The sequence below is a fragment of the Chelonia mydas genome, chromosome 2, assembly GCF_015237465.2.
Source record: "Chelonia mydas isolate rCheMyd1 chromosome 2, rCheMyd1.pri.v2, whole genome shotgun sequence".
Classification (NCBI taxonomy): Eukaryota; Metazoa; Chordata; order Testudines; family Cheloniidae; genus Chelonia; species Chelonia mydas.
The window spans coordinates 119,082,714-119,100,422 of NC_057850.1; the positions used below are offsets into that span (position 1 = coordinate 119,082,714).

Here is a 17,709-nt window from a genome sequence, read left to right on the forward strand (position 1 = left end):
TTTCCACATCCATCTTGTAGTGTGGAGCCCTAAACTGGACACAGTACTCCAGATGAGGCCGCACCAATGCCGAATAGAGGGGAACGATTACGTCCCTCGATCTACTCGCAATGCTCCTACTTATACAGCCCAAAATGCCGTTAGCCTTCTTGGCAACAAGGGCACACTGTTGACTCATATCCAACTTCGTGTCCACCATAACCCCTAGGTCCTTTTCTGCAGAACTGCTTCCTAGTCCCTAGTCTGTAGCAGTGCATGGGATTCTTCCTTCCTAAGTGCAGGACTCTGCACTTCTCCTTGTTGAATCTCAGATTTCTTTTGGCCCAATCCTCTAATTTGTGTAGGTCCCTCTGTATCCTATCCCTACCCTCCAGCATATCTACCACTCCTCCAAGTTTAGTGTCATCTGCAAACTTGCTGAGGGTGCAATCCACACCATCCTCCAGATCATTTATGAAGATATGATTAAAGGACTAGAAAACATGCCTTATAGTGATTGAGGTCTTTGAGTCTATCTATTTAGCTTAACAAAGAGAAAGCTGAGGAGTGACTTCATTATCATTTGTAAGAATCTACAGGGGGAACAAATATTTAACAATGGACTCTTCAAACTAGCAGAGAAAGGTAAAACACAATCCAATGGCTGGAAGTTGAGCTAGAGAAATTCAGACTGGAAATAAGGTGTAAAATTTTGACAGTGAGGATAATTAAACATTGGAACAATTTACCAAAGGTCGTGGTGGATTCTCCATCACTGACAAGTTTTAATCAAGATTGGATGTTTTTCTGAATATGCTCTAGGAATTGTTTTGCGGAAGTTCTATGGCCTGAATTATACAGGAGGAGATTAGATCACAGTGATCCCTTCTGGCCTTAGACTCTATGAAGTGTCTTGCAAAAGGCTACACTGACTCAGTGCACGCACTGGGATTAGGACTCAAGTTCATGGCTCATGCTTAGCTCATACACCATGCTGTCTCAATGGACTTAATACAAGTTACAGTTATGGTGTCACATACACAGGTCTGTCTCTCTAGTGCCCAAGAGGCTACTCGACGACATAATGGAGCATATGATTGGGCAAATAAACTTTAGCTTGAGGCCCCCCCTAGAACCATTTCTCTGGTATGCACAACCACAATCCACAGCAGCAGCTTGGCTCCTGCACCCATAAGGCTGGGCCTGGCTCCCTGCTCCAGGCATTGTGACCCGGTTTATGAGGTAGCACCACCACTCAGGTTTGGCCCCATGGTCCCTCCATAGTGAGAGCAGTTGTGGGACCAAACCTGAGTGGCACACATGGGCTTGCAGAACCTCCTTCTTTGAGGGCCTCTCAACCTGGGGGCCCAGGGAAAACCACCCCTTATACCACCCCACCATCTCCTAAACTCCTGCAAATGGTACACACTGTGCATAAGGGTGTGGGGGTCACTGCTCTGGCTAATGGCTCATGCAGCTACTGTCTTGTTAGCCAGTCAGATCTGTCCCCCCACTTAAGGTATTTTATCTTGTGTATGATCCTCTCCGCCCCCACAAGTCCATACTGAACAATGGCTAGGGCAGGGGTGGCCAACCTGTGGCTCCGGAGGCACATGCGGCTCTTCAGAAGTTAATATGCGGCTCCTTGTCTAGGCACCAACTCCGGGGCTGGAGCTACAGGCGCCAACTTTCCAATATGTGGGGGGGTGCTCACTGTTCAAATCCTGGCTCTGCCACAGGCCCTGTCCCCACTCCACCCCTTCCCGCCCCCTCTCCTGAGCCTACCATGCCCTCGTTCCTACCCCCCCACCCTCCGAGCCTCCTGCATGCCACGAAACAGCTGATCAGGAGGTGCGGGGAGGGAGGGGGAGGCACTGATCGGCAGGGCTACCGGTGGGTCAGAGGCACTGGGAGTGGGGGGGGGGGGGAACGGATGTGGGGGCTGCTGACATATTACTGTGCCTCTTTGGCAATGTATGTTGGTAAATTCTGGCTCCTTCTCAGGCTCAGGTTGGCCACCCCTGGGCTATGGGATCGTGGTTATGGCATCTCTCCTGCAGCTGTACGTTATTTATCTCAGCTCAGCCCTTCGAAAGGTACAATTTAAAAATATTCTTTAAATTAAGCATGCAAGTCAAATATAGCAGAGTGCAAGTCTGTGTTTTCCAATCAGCTAAGCTGTAGTGAAATGTTTTACATACCCCAATTACTTACTACATTTCCTCTTAGATATGAGATTTCCCAAGGGGAGGAGGAGTAATATCTGAGCGGGAAAACACCATTAAAAATGTGTATTTAAGAAATACATCCCATGTACGTTCAAACCCCAAGATTCTGGCTTAGTTAGAATCTGAGCTGGCAGGGTAAGGAGAGCAAGCATCTCAAGTGTTGTTGTGTTTGGTTACCTGCCAGCCTTGACGGGGATAACTCCAACCCAGCTAATTTAGAGAACCACAAAGGCAATGATTTATAATCATTTGGTCCAACTGATGCCAGCAACGGCCACTACAGAACAAATAACCAAAGGAAAGTGAATGAAGACTAAGAAAAGGTAGGCCTTTAAAATGCCTCAGAACAGAAAAACCTCGTTGGCCTGGTAGGGTTCCATATTATAAATAAGCCTGACAGAATTGATAAGCCATCCAAGTGTGTGAAACTGATGAGTCATTTTAAGATTTAAAGCAGGAATTAACTTCTCCTTTACAAAGGGACATACTGACAGCTCCCTGGTTATCTGCAGTACGTGATGGAGTGGCTCGCTTCAAGCATGTCACATTTTAGATTCTAATCCCCCACCACCTTTGCTTGGCAGGTTTAACAGATCTATGCATGTACAGCAGTAGGCTGAGCATCAAATCCTTAAGTAGGGATGCAGTACACCAAAAAGAAAAGGACGGGCTCCTCTCTCTTTCTGCTTTCGATCAGTTTCCCACATGTATGTTCTGCATCAGCTATCTGCCCTCTGGGTCTTTATCTTCCAAGGGAGGAGACTGGTTCTCTACTCTTTCAACAGCTCACTCAACCTCCAATCTGTGGGTGAGCACAGAATGGATTCCCTGTGCAGAAGCTGCAGTCTCTCTACTACAGAGCTGCCTGCCAGAGCACAAGCCCATAGCTGGCACAATATATTCTGTCGTGAGACAGAAAAATCAGCCTGCTGTCTGTCAGCATCCTGGCTGGTCAGATAGAAGGAAGGAGCAGAGAAAGTCTCTTATGGAAGAAAAGTTTCAGAGTAGCATCCGTGTTAGTCTGCATCCGCAAAAAGAAAAGGAGGACTTGTGGCACCTTAGAAACTAACAAATTTATTTGAGCATAAGCTTTTGTGAGCTACAGCGCACTTGATCGGATGCATCCGATGAAGTGAGCTGTAGCTCATGAAAGCTTATGCTCAAATAAATTTGTTTGTCTCTAAGGTGCCACAAGTCCTCCTTTTTTCTCCCCCCCCCCCCCCTTTTTTTTTTTTAAACAGAAGAAAAGACATCACATTCCAAGCTCTCTCTGAGCACTTTTCCACCCTACACAAAGTGGATGGGCTCTTCATCCCTACTCGAGCCCAGCAATTCCTCTTCCAGGTAGAAGGTTGGTTTCCTCATCTTCCCCTGTTTAAGGCCAGCATGCTCAGACCTTTCTGGCTGAGTATCTCTGCAGAGCAACAGCAACTGGACCACATGACACAAAACATACTGGAAGGGGAAGATGAAATTCCAGCACAGCCGCACCTGTCTTTAAACTACAGGTTATTATTTATATGATAAGGAAATATGTTTGGTGTGTTGCTCAGAATTGTCTCTAGAGGAAGTTGCAGACTGTAACATTCCCTCCACCAGCACTACAGTTCTTACCTCTGTGATAATGGCCTTGTGCTGTTTAATCCTCTTTAGCTCTTCTTCACAACTCATCACATAAGACCTGGACAAAGGCAAAGGTTTTCCATTCCTACAGAGAACAGTTTGGCACTTCCCCACATTTGCTGAGGTTAATGTGAAGCATCCACCTGGGTCCATGGGATCGTGTTTTATATGGCAAAGGACAGCAGAGCCTCCAAGTTTCTGTCCTGCAGTTCCAAGTTTCCTGGAATGTAAACAAAGCAATACTTGCTGATTAATGGGAAAAGTTGCACTATGAGATCAGAGTAGAGAGAGGAGCAGGGGACCACAGTTCAGCAATCCCAATCACAGGACACAGACTCTCAAGGTTCACTGGGAAGAACAGGCACTCCAGTTCAGATTGTGACGCTTTATACCAAAGTCGTGAGGAAGTTATGTACAACTCATGGGCAGTGTGTTATAAGAAAGAAGATATACACCCTCAATTGGATCCATTCTCAATTAAAAAACCCTCACAAACCCAGTACCACTGGTCTCTTGTCATCGCATTACCAAGACAGCTAGAGTATTTTACCTTATACATCCCCCCAGAAAACCTTTAGGAAATTTAAGGATTAGGAAGCTATTGAAAAACTAGAGGTAGAATCTAAAAATATAATCATTTGTGAACATGAAGCTTTAGTTTCCAAAACAGCAATATATTTTTTAAAGAGCTGGAATCAACGTTTTACTGCTTATTGCCACTCAGTTTTAAGTATTTAACCATTGTTTTTCTGCACTTTCAGACTCCTAAAGCTCCACAGTAAAGTATCTAACCTAAACAAACTAGAACACTTCAGTTATCACCATTAAAAACAACAAAAAACACTTTCCAATTGTAACTGGTCTCCAGATCACTAATTCACAAACTTATTATCACACCAGAAGTAATATCTTATCAGGCACATTTGAAGAATATTTTTAACTTGTCATTTTAGAAAGCCTTGGCTAAAGTTCAATGACAAAACCTGTCTTAAGCATACAAAGTATTGTCTTGCTCATATTAAAACTAATCTACTTTTTATGGCATTTTGCAATTTAATTTCTGATTGTATTTAACAATTTTTCCATCTCTCCCTCTGCATGGGCTTCTAACCCTATTTCACTTTCTTTGCAGTAACTGAACAACTAAATTACTGAACGTTCCTAGCTTTCTTAGCTCTTTTGTTTTAACAAAGATCAGAACTTTGGTATAGAACCCTGAGGTGATAATATTCAAATTCAGTTATCCAAGGTCTGATGTAGGTTAGCATTTTTTTAGCTCAGGAATGTTTGAGAAACAGAAATATTGTACTAACCCTCAATAAATGGATATATGCAACTAGAACCAATACTATTTCTGGGTTCTATGAATTGTTGATTAGCCTATTCTTTGAGACACGTGTAAAGAAATATCTTTTTGCAGAAAAACTGGTATAATTTCAAGGAAATCTAAAGAGATGGGTAAGGCCACTTATTAGGTACTTTCCCTGCCTCATACCTAGAATTCACTTCCAACACCTGTCAGAGTGAGGCAACGTCCCAAGTAACAATAAAAATGGGGAGCCACAATATTACAGAAACAAAGGGCACAGTACCCCTTTTTTTCTTGTGTACAGTTGATTCAGTTTCATCCTACTGCTCCTACTTCCTGATGTAGGAATTGGATCTTTTCAGGAAGTGACTGTCTGACAAATATGGTGTAAACAACCCCTCAGACACAGGAATTCATGGCCCTCCAGTGCGGACTATGTGGGTCACAGCGTTCACTGAAGTGTTGCACTGTAACTGCCCTGTGTAGACCTTGCTAGCACAAACTAGAAGGGGCCTAGTTAATGTTAACACAGTCCTTTAGTGTACACAGCAATTCACACCTCCGTAGTCCACACTGTGAGGCCATGTAGTCAAGCCTATTTACATGTCTTCTCCTTTACTTTCCCCATCTCTTCCTTCCCTTTTGTCTGATCCTCTTCATTCAACTCTATTCCCCAAGACACAGTCTCTTATACGGTCAAGAACAGCATACACTGGTTTTCAAATAACCAAAACCACCTAGTATCAGAGAGGTAGCAGTGTTAGTCTGTATCCACAAAAACAACGAGGAGTGGGGTGGCACCTTAAAGACTAACAGATTTATTTGGGCATAAGCTTTCATGGGTAAAAGACTCACGTGGGTGTTTTACCCACGAAAGCTTATGCCCAAATAAATCTGTTAGTTTTTAAGGTGCCACTGGACTCCTCGTTGTTTTTGCAAAAACACCTACTACACATTATGCTTATAGCACCATCTCTTTATGCCTGCTTGAAGAATTCAATTTTAGGGTTGAAAATATGCAGTTAAACAGTTAGAATGCATATCCTCAACAACAGTTTTGATGTTTATGATCATCTGAATTGGTGCAGAGGGACAGGTAGACCCACGCTGGGCTTTGTGAGTTGTAAGGGGGAGGGATGTTTAAAGATGATCAGTCTCAGGAAACAAAAGTCACATCACTACCTTAAATATTAACAATTCTGAACAATGAGACTTTTAAAGAAATTAAGTACATCTCAGAAAAGAGACTAGAACTATCCATTCCTTGGTCATGAACCCTTTAGGACGTGTGGAACAGCAGGTCAGAATTAAAAAAAAACAAGCAATTAAGTAATGTGCAGTAACAAGCTAGCAAACAAAATCATTTAGAGAACAGTGGAAAAAACAGCTCTGGGATAGAAGCAAGTATGCTGACTGATCAGCATATGGAGGAAGATGACAAAAATTAAAGATCTGGGGTTAACCTCTGCATAACGATGAAAGTGTTGATCATATATTCCTCTTCACTCTTCGTTTTTTGCAGCTCTTCTGCCAAGATATCACTCATTGTACACTGCAGAAGGTAGGGCACTTCCACGTTGCGATCACCATCAAAGACGCCGTACAGCGCCTCCCTGTTGTCACAGAAATTATTCGCTGAAAGAGCTGCCACACAGAGTCTAAGGAAAAAGGGAAAACCAGAAATAGTATTTTAATAAATAATCATTTGTAACAGAAGAGCATTTTAACATTCCTCAATTCTTTTCTCATTGTTCTGACCAGGATGTGCAGCTTGAAGGCAGATCAGACTATAATAAGCATCACAAACTTTTCATGAGTCATGCACTTTCACTTCAGATCCTGGTAGTGAACAACATAAGTAGCATTTATGGTACTGTTAAATTCCATGGTAAAGAGAGTAACAAAGACGTTGAAACAGAGACCCACTAATGATTTTTCAACTTTTCTGGCATGTGAAGTGCAGTCTTTATTTTTGTGATTAAAAAAATAGTAGTAAAACCCGAGAAAGCTACTGCACTGTTTACTCTTAGGTTTACCCATGAAAAGTGAGCATAGGAAGCTGTAAAGCAAGCTTCTCCATACTGCCCCCTTGAACACGTTTCATCAAAGTACGGAAACAAGTGCCTTTAGGAGTGAGAGGGTAGTTCAGATCATATAACACCTTGGCCCCTCTGTTGAGGCTGCCAACATGGGATAAGCTGTGACATGGGTTTTATGACGTGGACGCATGCCCACTGACAGCTGGAGTAAGATCAACTGAACAGCTGTCAGACAGGAAGATTCAATCCTCAAATTCATAAAGAAAAGTAGGTTTACACTAAGTACCATTTCCACTAAGCTATGGGAGCTAAGGAGGAAGCCTTCTGACCCCTCAGGACCTGGTATGAACAATCCCATGAATTGTTTTATGATCTCTGACTCTAGCTTCTAAATGGTGTTAAAAACAAGAACATATACAGAGGTCAGCAATCCACTTTTTGAGCAACTCCTACTCTTTCCTGCACCACTACCACAGCGAAGCCCTGGTGAGCTGATCAACTCAAACTAATCTGGTACACCTAACCGTTCTTTTTTCTTTTCAATACATATTTCACATGCTGCACTGTGTAAATGGGTGGAGGCGCATGGAAAGAACACCATAGTTTAAATTGCCTTCACTCCTCTGGCCCCTTAAAATTGTCATTGTTACTCTATGTGATAATCATTTTAGTTTGTTGATACATTTAATAAAATGCTGAGTATAAGCTTGCTGGCACTTGACTCAAGTGTTTGAAAACCTTAACTGGAAGTGCAAAAAGATTTTTAGAAGTTATTCACGGACCATTAATGTGAGATGGCATCATATAACCAGCAGCATACAAGCAGTTAACATGCCAGGCCCCTGAGATGTTATTTGTCAAGGGCTGCTTTAGCCATTAAAAAAAAGGACCAGTCAGTAGTGTAGGAATATGCACAGTTTAAGACACTCCTCTTCCAGCAGCATCCCTGATTTGCTTGGGACACATGCTTAAGCAAAAGATAAAGAGGCTTTTCAAAGAGCAGAGATGCATTTAAGCACTTGGGTCTTTTGCAAATACTGGAGTCTTACATAGACAAAATGCATCAGTTACACTTGTATCTTAGCAACTCCTTTAACAAAGAAGAAATATGAGAGCCAAGCAGGGGCCTAGTTTACAGATATAAGTCATGCCATGGCCTCTGCTTTTGTGAGACAAATGTCCCCAACTAACTTTCTCATAAGAAAAGAGTTTCTTTGTAGGGTTTTTTTTTTTTTGTTTGTTTTTTTAAAATACAGAAGTGTTCCAGCAGCAGAGCACCTCTGTGCTGATACCAAGCCAGACTTACTTGTTCTTAACTCCCGAAGCTTCGGTATAACCATGACTCCACACTGCTGGGGCTCCTGAAGCGTCACCAGCTGAGGGCTGGTCAATCTTGAAACAACGAATGTTACTGCAGTGAGAAGGGACAAGAAAAAAGCCCAATGAATACTACAGATATTTAGCTTAAAGTCACTGCTATCTTAAAATTGTAAGGAAGCTTTTATTGTCCCACTTATCCTAGTCACCTGCCACTTGAGGCACGTTGCGCATACGCTAAGACGACTACATTTAAGAAAATGAGGTGTCTGTGTAAAGGGAAACACTTAATAGAGTGTGTAGAATGTTATCCATCAGAATACACACAAGAAAAACACAAACAATAAGCAGTCCTATGCACGTCTATTTCATTCTTGTTTGCCTTAACTTTGTCTTTTCTTTTCTCAGCTATTTGAACCTTAACCTTGGCTGTGCAGAAAACACAAGCAGAATTTGCCACTGGCCTGAGAAGATATGGAGAGGCGGCGGGGGGGGGGAAAATCCTATCTAACTTGTGCATTTCTTTTACCCATTTCCAGAATGAGACCTTTCTGCATTCTATTTTTACTATATTAAAATGAAAGCTCCCATATCACCACCATATCCAGCTTTTCCTCCCACCCCTGAGTCAAAAGCTGATAGAGAAATGTTCTAAAACCTCTTATGAAAATGCCTAAAAGCTAATATGAGGATGCTCTCCCCTCTAGGTGCCTTCAGGTCTGTGCTCTAGCTGTAAGAATTGCCATTCTCTTACCCCCTGACTCTGGAGTGGTAGCTCTGACTTAGGGTATTGGATCCTTCCTCCCTCCAATTAATTATCAGTGTAAACTCTGGTCTCAATTTCAAACATCTGAAAATGGTATGCAGCACAATACAGCTTTTAAAAGGGGCCAGCCCCATCTGTTCATACCCATCTTTTTATACTGCTACTGTATGTGAAGGAAAAAACCTGACCCACTGTTGTTCTGCTCCATTGGCAGTTAAGCAAGTTCTCCACACAATGCAACATCTTCAAAGGCACCAGAGCCTTTCAGTGAAACAAATGCATTACAAAAGGACAAACATAAAAGGTTTAACTATTCACTCTATTTAAAAGTGCATTTCTCCCTACCCAAGCTCTCACTGCCTGTTAAAACTGTGATATGCTAAGAAACTGTGCGTGCACAATCTGCATGGCCTTGGAACTCTTCCTCAAACAACTTAAATTAGGGCTGCTGTATCTGGATCAGTCTTTTCCTACACAAATAAATAAGTAGGACATGCACTTGCCAGAGCACATTAAAAAAACAAACAAAAACTCCCCACGTAATGCTCAAACTACTGATGTTTATGTATTAGTCTCTGGATTCCATACCCTTCTAAGTGTCAAACAGAAGGAAAACTTAATATACTTCTAATATACCTTGTAAGAACGGTCACTAATCAAGAAACAAAAAACAGACCTGTTCCAAGTAATGCTACTTGCAGTTGTGTATAACCTATACCCAAATGCAATTTACAGCAGATACTGAAGTGGCTCATGTACACTGCACTTGTTTTCCAGGAAGTGGGAACTTGGATCCAAATGGATTTCTGAGAACTGAATTTGCCACCCTCTCACCCCTTTGGCACTGACAGACCAAGGACTCTTGTGGCATTTAGCAGTAGCATTCAGAACCAGAGAAATTCCAACTCCCAGTCTCAAAGTTTCATAGAAGAAGAGGATCACTTCTTTAGAACTATTTGCATATTTCCTGGACATTATAAAAAAAACCCTATTTTTGCAATACAGTAAGCCTCTATTAAAAAGCAATTAGGATTATCTTCTAGTGCATAAATACTCCCAGAAAATAAAGCTAAGACAGACCATCATGACTAGGCTTGAATTCAGAAACTCAGTTTTTATGCAAAACTTAAATATGGAGAGTTACTTAAGATGGGGGAAGTCTGCATTTCCATGCCCTATTTATTATCCATTTTACCTTTGACCATCTTCCCATACTAGGAAAAGATTATACCAGATCTAGGCCTGTAGCAGTTTTGTTTTTCTAACTCCTGAACACTCCAAAATGGCATTACTTCCCACCCTGGATCTTAAACTGGCCTTTTTTGGATCCTCCCCCCTACCCTTTTACCATTCCCCTTCCAGAGAGTTACTTCCTAGTGTGTTTAGTGGCACTTTTATGGGTTGTGATCTGCTCACAACAGAATTCTAGTCCAGTCAGTGCCATCAGCACCTAGATCTACAATAGACTTTCTTTAAGCAATGTGATTCATAGATATTAAGGTCAGAAGGGACCATTATGATCATCTAGTCCGACCTCCTGCACAACGCAGGCCACAGAATCTCACCCACCCACTCCTGCAAAAAACCTCTCACCTATGTCTGAGCTATTGAAGTCCTCAAATCGTGGTTTAAAGACTTAAAGGAGCAGAGAATCCTCCAGCAAGTGACCCGTGCCCCATGCTACAGAGGAAGGCGAAAAACCTCCAGGGCCTCTTCCAACCTGCCCTGGAGGAAAATTCCTTCCCGATCCCAAATATGGCAATCACCTAAACCCTGAGCATATGGGCAAGATTCACCAGCCAGATACTACAGAAAATTATTTCCTGGGTAACTCAGATCCCACCCCATGTAACATCCCATCACAGGCCATTAGGCCTATATACCATGAATATTTAAAGATCAATTAATTACCAAAACCATGTTATCCCATCATACCATCTCCTCCATAAACTTATCGAGTTTAATCTTAAAGCCAGATAGATCTTTCGCCCCCACTGCTTCCCTTGGAAGGCTATTCCAAAAGTTCACTCCTCTGATGGTTAGAAACCTTCGTCTAATTTCAAGTCTAAACTTCCCATTGGCCAGTTTATATCCATTTGTTCTTGTGTCCACATTGGAACTGAGCTTAAATAATTCCTCTCCCTCTCCGGTATTTATCCCTCTGATATATTTATAGAGAGCAATCATATCTCCCCTCAACCTTCTTTTAGTTAGGCTAAACAAGCCAAGCTCCTTGAGTCTCCTTTCATAAGACAGGTTTTCCATTCCTCGGATCATCCTAGTAGCCCTTCTCTGTACCTGTTCCAGTTTGAATTCATCCTTCTTAAACATGGGAGACCAGAACTGCACACAGTATTCCAGGTGAGGTCTCACCAGTGCCTTGTATAACGGTACCAAAACCTCCTTATCTCTACTGGAAATACCTCTCCTGATGCATCCCAAGACCGCATTAGCTTTTTTCACGGCCACATCACATTGGCGGCTCATAGTCATCCTATGATCAACCAATACTCCAAGGTCCTTCTCCTCCTCCGTTACTTCTAATTGATGCGTCCCCAGCTTATAACTAAAATTCTTGTTATTAATCCCTAAATGCATAACCTTACACTTCTCACTATTAAATTTCATCCTATTACTATTACTCCAGTTCACAAGGTCATCCAGATCCTCCTGTATGATATCCCGGTCCTTCTCTAAATTGGCAATACCTCCCAGCTTTGTATCATCCGCAGACTTTATTAGCACACTCCCACTTTTTGTGCCAAGGTCAGTAATAAAAAGATTAAATAAGATTGGTCCCAAAACTGATCCTTGAGGAACTCCACTGGTAACCTCCCTCCAGCTTGACAGTTCACCTTTCAGTAGGACCCGCTGTAGTCTCGCCTTTAACCAATTCCTTATCTACCTTTCAATTTTCATATTGATCCCCATCTTTTCCAGTTTAACTAATAATTCCCCGTGTGGCACGGTATCAAATGCCTTACTGAAATCTAGGTCAATTAGATCCACTGCGTTTCCTTTGGCTAAAAAATCTGTTACTTTCTCAAAGAAGATGATCAGGTTGGTTTGGCACAATCTACCTTTTGTAAAACCATGTTGTATTTTGTCCCATTTACCATTGACCTCAATGTCCTTAACTACCTTCTCCTTCAAAATTTTTTCCAAGACCTTGCATAGTACAGATGTCAAACTAACTGGCCTGTAGTTACTCGGATCACGTTTTTTTCCCCTTTCTTAAAAATAGGAACTATGTTAGCAATTCTCCAATCATACGGTACAATCCCTGAATTTACAGATTCATTAAAAAATTCTTGCTAATGGGCTTGCAATTTCATGTGCCAATTCCTTTAACATTCTTGGATGAAGATTATCTGGGCCCCCCGATTTAGTCCCATTAAGCTGTTTGAATTTCGCACATCTCCACTGCAGCTCTGACGGGCAACTGGGAAAAACCAGCAGTGACTCCTTTGCATCTTCAATAATTGGACATAAGGCAAAGAATGGTCCTTCCTGCCAGCAAACCATCTATTAGACCAGTGCTACTCAGACTGATGCTCACAAGCCACAAGTGGCTCTTTAATGTGCCTCTTGCAGCTCTTTGCAACACGTGATATTAAAACACTGATTATTAAGTAATGTAAGATATTAACCAATCAGGATGCTTTTACTATGTTATTAACCAATTAATTTATCAACTTGCACTAAGTTATTAACTTATTTGCTGTGAGATTCTCTCTCTCTCTCTCTCTCGTGTGTGTGTGTGAGTGTACACACGTCATCAACACAGGATAATTTAAGAACTCTCATGGAGAGATCTGGGTCTTGTGATGCATTGTTAGGAGGACAGCAACAGTCAAATGCAACCCAACATTTGGCTCCTTTAATAATCTTAAGGCCAAAAACAAGTTTCCATGAAGTTTAAAAACTAATACACCAGTGCAAAGAGTTTGTAAATTAAGACACATTTCTTTTGCATTGCTCCCAACTTAAAAATTGCAGCACTGTGGTAACCTGAAAGTGACAAGAAATTAATAAGGACCGTAGTAAAACTCTCTAGTCTATTTTCATTGTCCAAACTGAGAAGCAGAAACTGAACAAACTAGTTAAACAGCGAAAAGAAACTTAGATTAAGAATTCCTTCAGTTTTAATATCCTAAAGGTTTAGTGAAGATAAATAAATTTAACATGAAGGGTCACTGGTGAAAATATATTGGCTGATAAATCTTCCCATAGTGAACAACGTACCTTGCATTTAAGAGTGAGACTATCTGGTAATTACAGTAGAGGACTGAGTCAGGATACTTGGGTTCGATTCTTGGTTTTGCTAAAGACTACTGACCTTGGGTAAGCCATAAACTGTCTACCTCAGGTTACCCATCTGTAAAATGGGGGTAACTGCTACCTCACATTGTTGGCAGAGTAGCTTCCATAAAAGCGCAAAAATTGCATTTCTACATGATTAGGTGTAGCACTTTTAGGACTAAAAATCACCATGCAATCTATATGGTAGTTCTCTATTGCACATACTGCATTTGTCATCCACATATGGATTAGGAAGATTTGCCATTGTAAAAGAATTAAGCATAATTCAATTACCATCTTCAGAAGTCATCTGCAGAACAGAGACATATTTCTGCACTGCTGTTGTGTTAAGGTTACTCCTAAAACAGAGGAAGGATAATTTTTCCTGTTCACTTGCCTTGTTCGCCGTATACAATACTGACATTTATTTTCAACTATCAAACACTTGCCTTAAATTCCCATTTAACCTAGGTTACTGGTCTTAAACTAAACAGAGAAAAATTATTTAACACAATAAGATACCAAGATTTAATTCTGAAAAGCTAACGAATTTAGTGTGAACAAGCATCACTTGTGACAGGTGAAATTTAATACTGCACTGTTTGTCTGAAAATTGTTTAGAGTTATATAAACAGTTGCTTAAGCTTTTAAAAAAATCTAAACTGTTCCCAGAACCTATTTGGTCTAAGTAGCTAACAGGCTGGAAGGATCAGACAGGCAAAGAGCCTCAGAGTTGGTGTAGATAGCTCTGGGCTGCTGAATGTTAAAGAATATGAGAGACTTGAAGGCAGAAGCACTAGAACACAGACACCGTGAGGGAAAAACCCAGAACACTCTGTGGAAGGAATCTATAGAGGCTCAGAATAAACTGCTTCTCTACGCGCCAACCCAATTATTTATGGTGACACCTGTAATGTGCTAGGTGCTTTCCAGACCTTCAATAAGGGATGATCCCTGTTCCAAAGAGCTCACAATCAAAGGACAGAAAACCCCCAAACAAGATAACTAAGCTTCACTGCAGGCAGTTTAGCAGAAGTGGGTCTTTAAAAGCCACAAGTCTGGAGAGGGTAAGTACCACAGGAAAGTCATACAAAGCAGAGTCATGTGGAAAGAAGTACAGGATTGTGACAAGTGACAGTGAGAGGACAAGGGAGGAAACCAATAGTTTCAAGCCATAGGCATCTCAGTAGTGGAATAAACTAATGTATAGTGTGAAAAATTAGGTCAAATCAGCCCAATTGTAGTTACAGCTGGTTTTGATTAGGAATGGTAATTGACAGCAATTGTATTTGTGTGCCAGTAAAATAATTCTGTTTAGAGAAGCTTTAATTTTTGAATTACCTACACATGTGTTGACTTTTTGCCCCTCCTTGAAGAGATATGTATGTCTCACACTTGTGAACTGGGTTCTTGTCCCACATGCCTTTGTAGTCATTCTGCCTCCTGCATTATTAAAAAGACATTTTACTTACTTCAGCAACTCTAGGGTTTTGTGATCCAGGACTAGTCTGGGGTTTCCAGTCAGGTCTAGTTCCTGTAGTTTTGGAGGCAGGTTTTCAGGTAATGTGATTTCACTCAGTTCATTGCAGCTCAGATCCACACACTGCAGAAAGAAGTCGAAAAAGAGAAAAGAGAACTTGGAGAGGGACCTGTAACTTTCTGCCTAAATTAAAAGTATACATGCCTTACACATGACAACCCAAAATCTGCATCATCCATTTACATAAAACTCCGTCTTACTAAATGCAGTCAGAAAATTCTTCTGTAATCTTGAAAGACATCAGACGACACCTGAAAATTTGTTTGAGCCCCTCCCATTTCTTGTTAGTCTTAATGTCTGTATCAGCATAGGTGGATTGATTTAAATTAGCAACCAGGAAACCATAATTTAAATACATTTTAAGTTTGTTTTGCATTTGTACTTTTTATTTATTTTCATAAAGAAAAGTTTATTCTCACTGGTTTGTAACCATTAAAATTTGTTGATTTTCAACAAAGTATACCCTTTCCACTAAATTTGGTTCGTTTTGCTGATCAGGAAGATACACTATATCCATACACATATACTTCAGCATTTACATAGCATAACATACAGGTTTCTTAATTTTTGCGTGGGTTAGAAAATGATGAATGATGCATTTCATTTTAACTAAATTACTGTTTTATTTACTTGTGAATTGTGTTGAGCGCTACTTGAATAAAAACTGGAATTAAATTAAATTAAGTTGGGGTGTGGGAGGGCATATGGGCCAGAAATGAGGGGTTCAGGGTGCAGGAGGGGGCTCCACGCTGGGGCAGGGGGTTGGGGTGTGGGCTTTCGCTGGTGACGAAGTGTCTGGGGTGCAGGAGGGGGCTCAGGGCTTGGGCAGGGGATTGGGGTTCAGGAGGGGGTTTGAGTGGGGAGGGGGCTCAGGACAGGGGCACGGACTCTGGGTGGCACTTACCTCAGACGGCTCCTGGAAGCAGCAACATCTCCCTCTGGCTCCTAGGAGCCGCCTGGCCCTGGCTCCGCCATGTACTGTCCTCACCCCAAGCGCCAGCTCCAAAGCTCCCACTGGTCAGCCAATGGGAGCTGCAGAGGCAGTGCTTGCAGGCAGGAGCAGCTTGCGGAGCAACCTGGCCACGCCTCTGCCTAGGAGCTGGAGAGAGATGCTGGCAGTTTCCTAGGAGCCGCGCAGAGCCAGGCAGGCCCCCTGCCTGCCCTGCTGTGGGCAGCCAACCAGACTTTTAACAGCCCAGTCAGCGGTGCTACTGAAGCCATCCGCCAGGGTCCCTTTTCCACCAGGCATTCCGGTTGAAAACTGGACGCCTGGCAATCCTAGATAAAGGAAACAATAGATGCAACAGATCTGAACTTCAGTGGGGCATAAAAAAAAAAATCTTACTTGGGAGTCAATTCAAACTGTCTTGGATATGAGCACTGACAAGGTTTGAAAACTGGCTGAAAGATATTAAAATAAAGTTTTATAAATGGCAAAGTATTGTGCTGGGAGGAGGGGAATCAATATTAGCAATCAGTATTAAACCTAGTTTTAATTCACACTGTTAAATATCTTGAAGACAAATATTAAATTTGTAGCTGGTGCTATATTGGGAAGGTGCGGGGGTGGGGGGGCGGTGTGCACCAATAAAGATTGGGGGGGGGAGACAAAAATAAAGCAGGCAAAAATCAAGCAAATTTGCTCAGGAAAAATAAAAGTCATACATTTCTGAAAAATAACGCCCAATGGGAGGGGAATGTTTGGAAGCTAGGAAGTAGACAGCAAATTATATAGGCCAGTATAATATTTGGCAAAACCCCTGAATGCAGTTTGAGCAGAATACCCAGAAGCTTATCAACACGGATCCAGGAGGAACAGCATGGTCTTTGTGAGAAAGCACTAATATTTGTACCCTGTTCTAGGAACCTCCATTTAGCGGTGTGTCAAAACAGAGCAACAAGAATAGTGAGTGGTCTGAAGCGGTTGACTTGAGAAATGATTAAAAAACTAAATGCACATCTTTTAGCTAAAAGATGACTAAGCAGCAACATATAACTTCCATTAATTCACGTGATTAACTTTAAAAAATTAATTGCGATTAATCGCAGTTTTAATCGCACTGTTAAACAACCAAATCCTAATTAAAATTTATTACATATTTTTGGATGTTTTTCTATATTTTCAAATATATTCCCTTCAATTACAAACACAGAATACAAAGTGTACAGTTCTCACTTAATATGATTTTTATTACAAATATTTGCACTGTAAAAACAACAAGATATAGTATTTTTCAATTCATCTCATACAAGTACTGTAGTGCAATCTCTATTGTGAAAGTGCAACTAGCAAAAGCAGATTCTGTGTTACATAACTGCACTCAAAACAAAACAGTGCAAAACTTGAGAACCTATGAGTCCACTCAGTTCTACTTCTTGTTCAGCCAATCACTAAGACAAACAAGTTTGTTTACATTTATGGGAGATAATGCTGCTCGCTTCTTAATTACAATGTCACCTGAAACCAAGAACAGGCATTTGCATGGCACTGTCGTAGCTGGTATCGCAAGATATTTACGTGCCAGATGCGCTTAAGATTCATATGTCCCTTCATGTTTCAGCCACCATTCCAGAGGACATGCTTCCATGCTGATGATGCTCGTTAA

The 17,709-nt window shown here is 41.5% G+C and overlaps 1 protein-coding gene across 1 annotated transcript in view; it reads right to left on the reverse strand.

Annotated features, from left to right (window-relative positions):
- The window catches only part of PHLPP1 (PH domain and leucine rich repeat protein phosphatase 1), a 219,163-nt gene that overhangs the window by 3,807 nt on the left and 197,647 nt on the right, over positions 1 to 17,709 (reverse strand). The window contains exons 13-16 of the mRNA XM_007058813.4: positions 15,036 to 15,166; positions 8,485 to 8,589; positions 6,603 to 6,797; positions 3,822 to 4,050 (exon numbers count right to left, since the gene is read on the reverse strand). Coding sequence (XP_007058875.3) covers positions 3,822 to 4,050; positions 6,603 to 6,797; positions 8,485 to 8,589; positions 15,036 to 15,166 — 660 coding nt within the window. The remainder of the gene's footprint in view (positions 1 to 3,821; positions 4,051 to 6,602; positions 6,798 to 8,484; positions 8,590 to 15,035; positions 15,167 to 17,709) is intronic.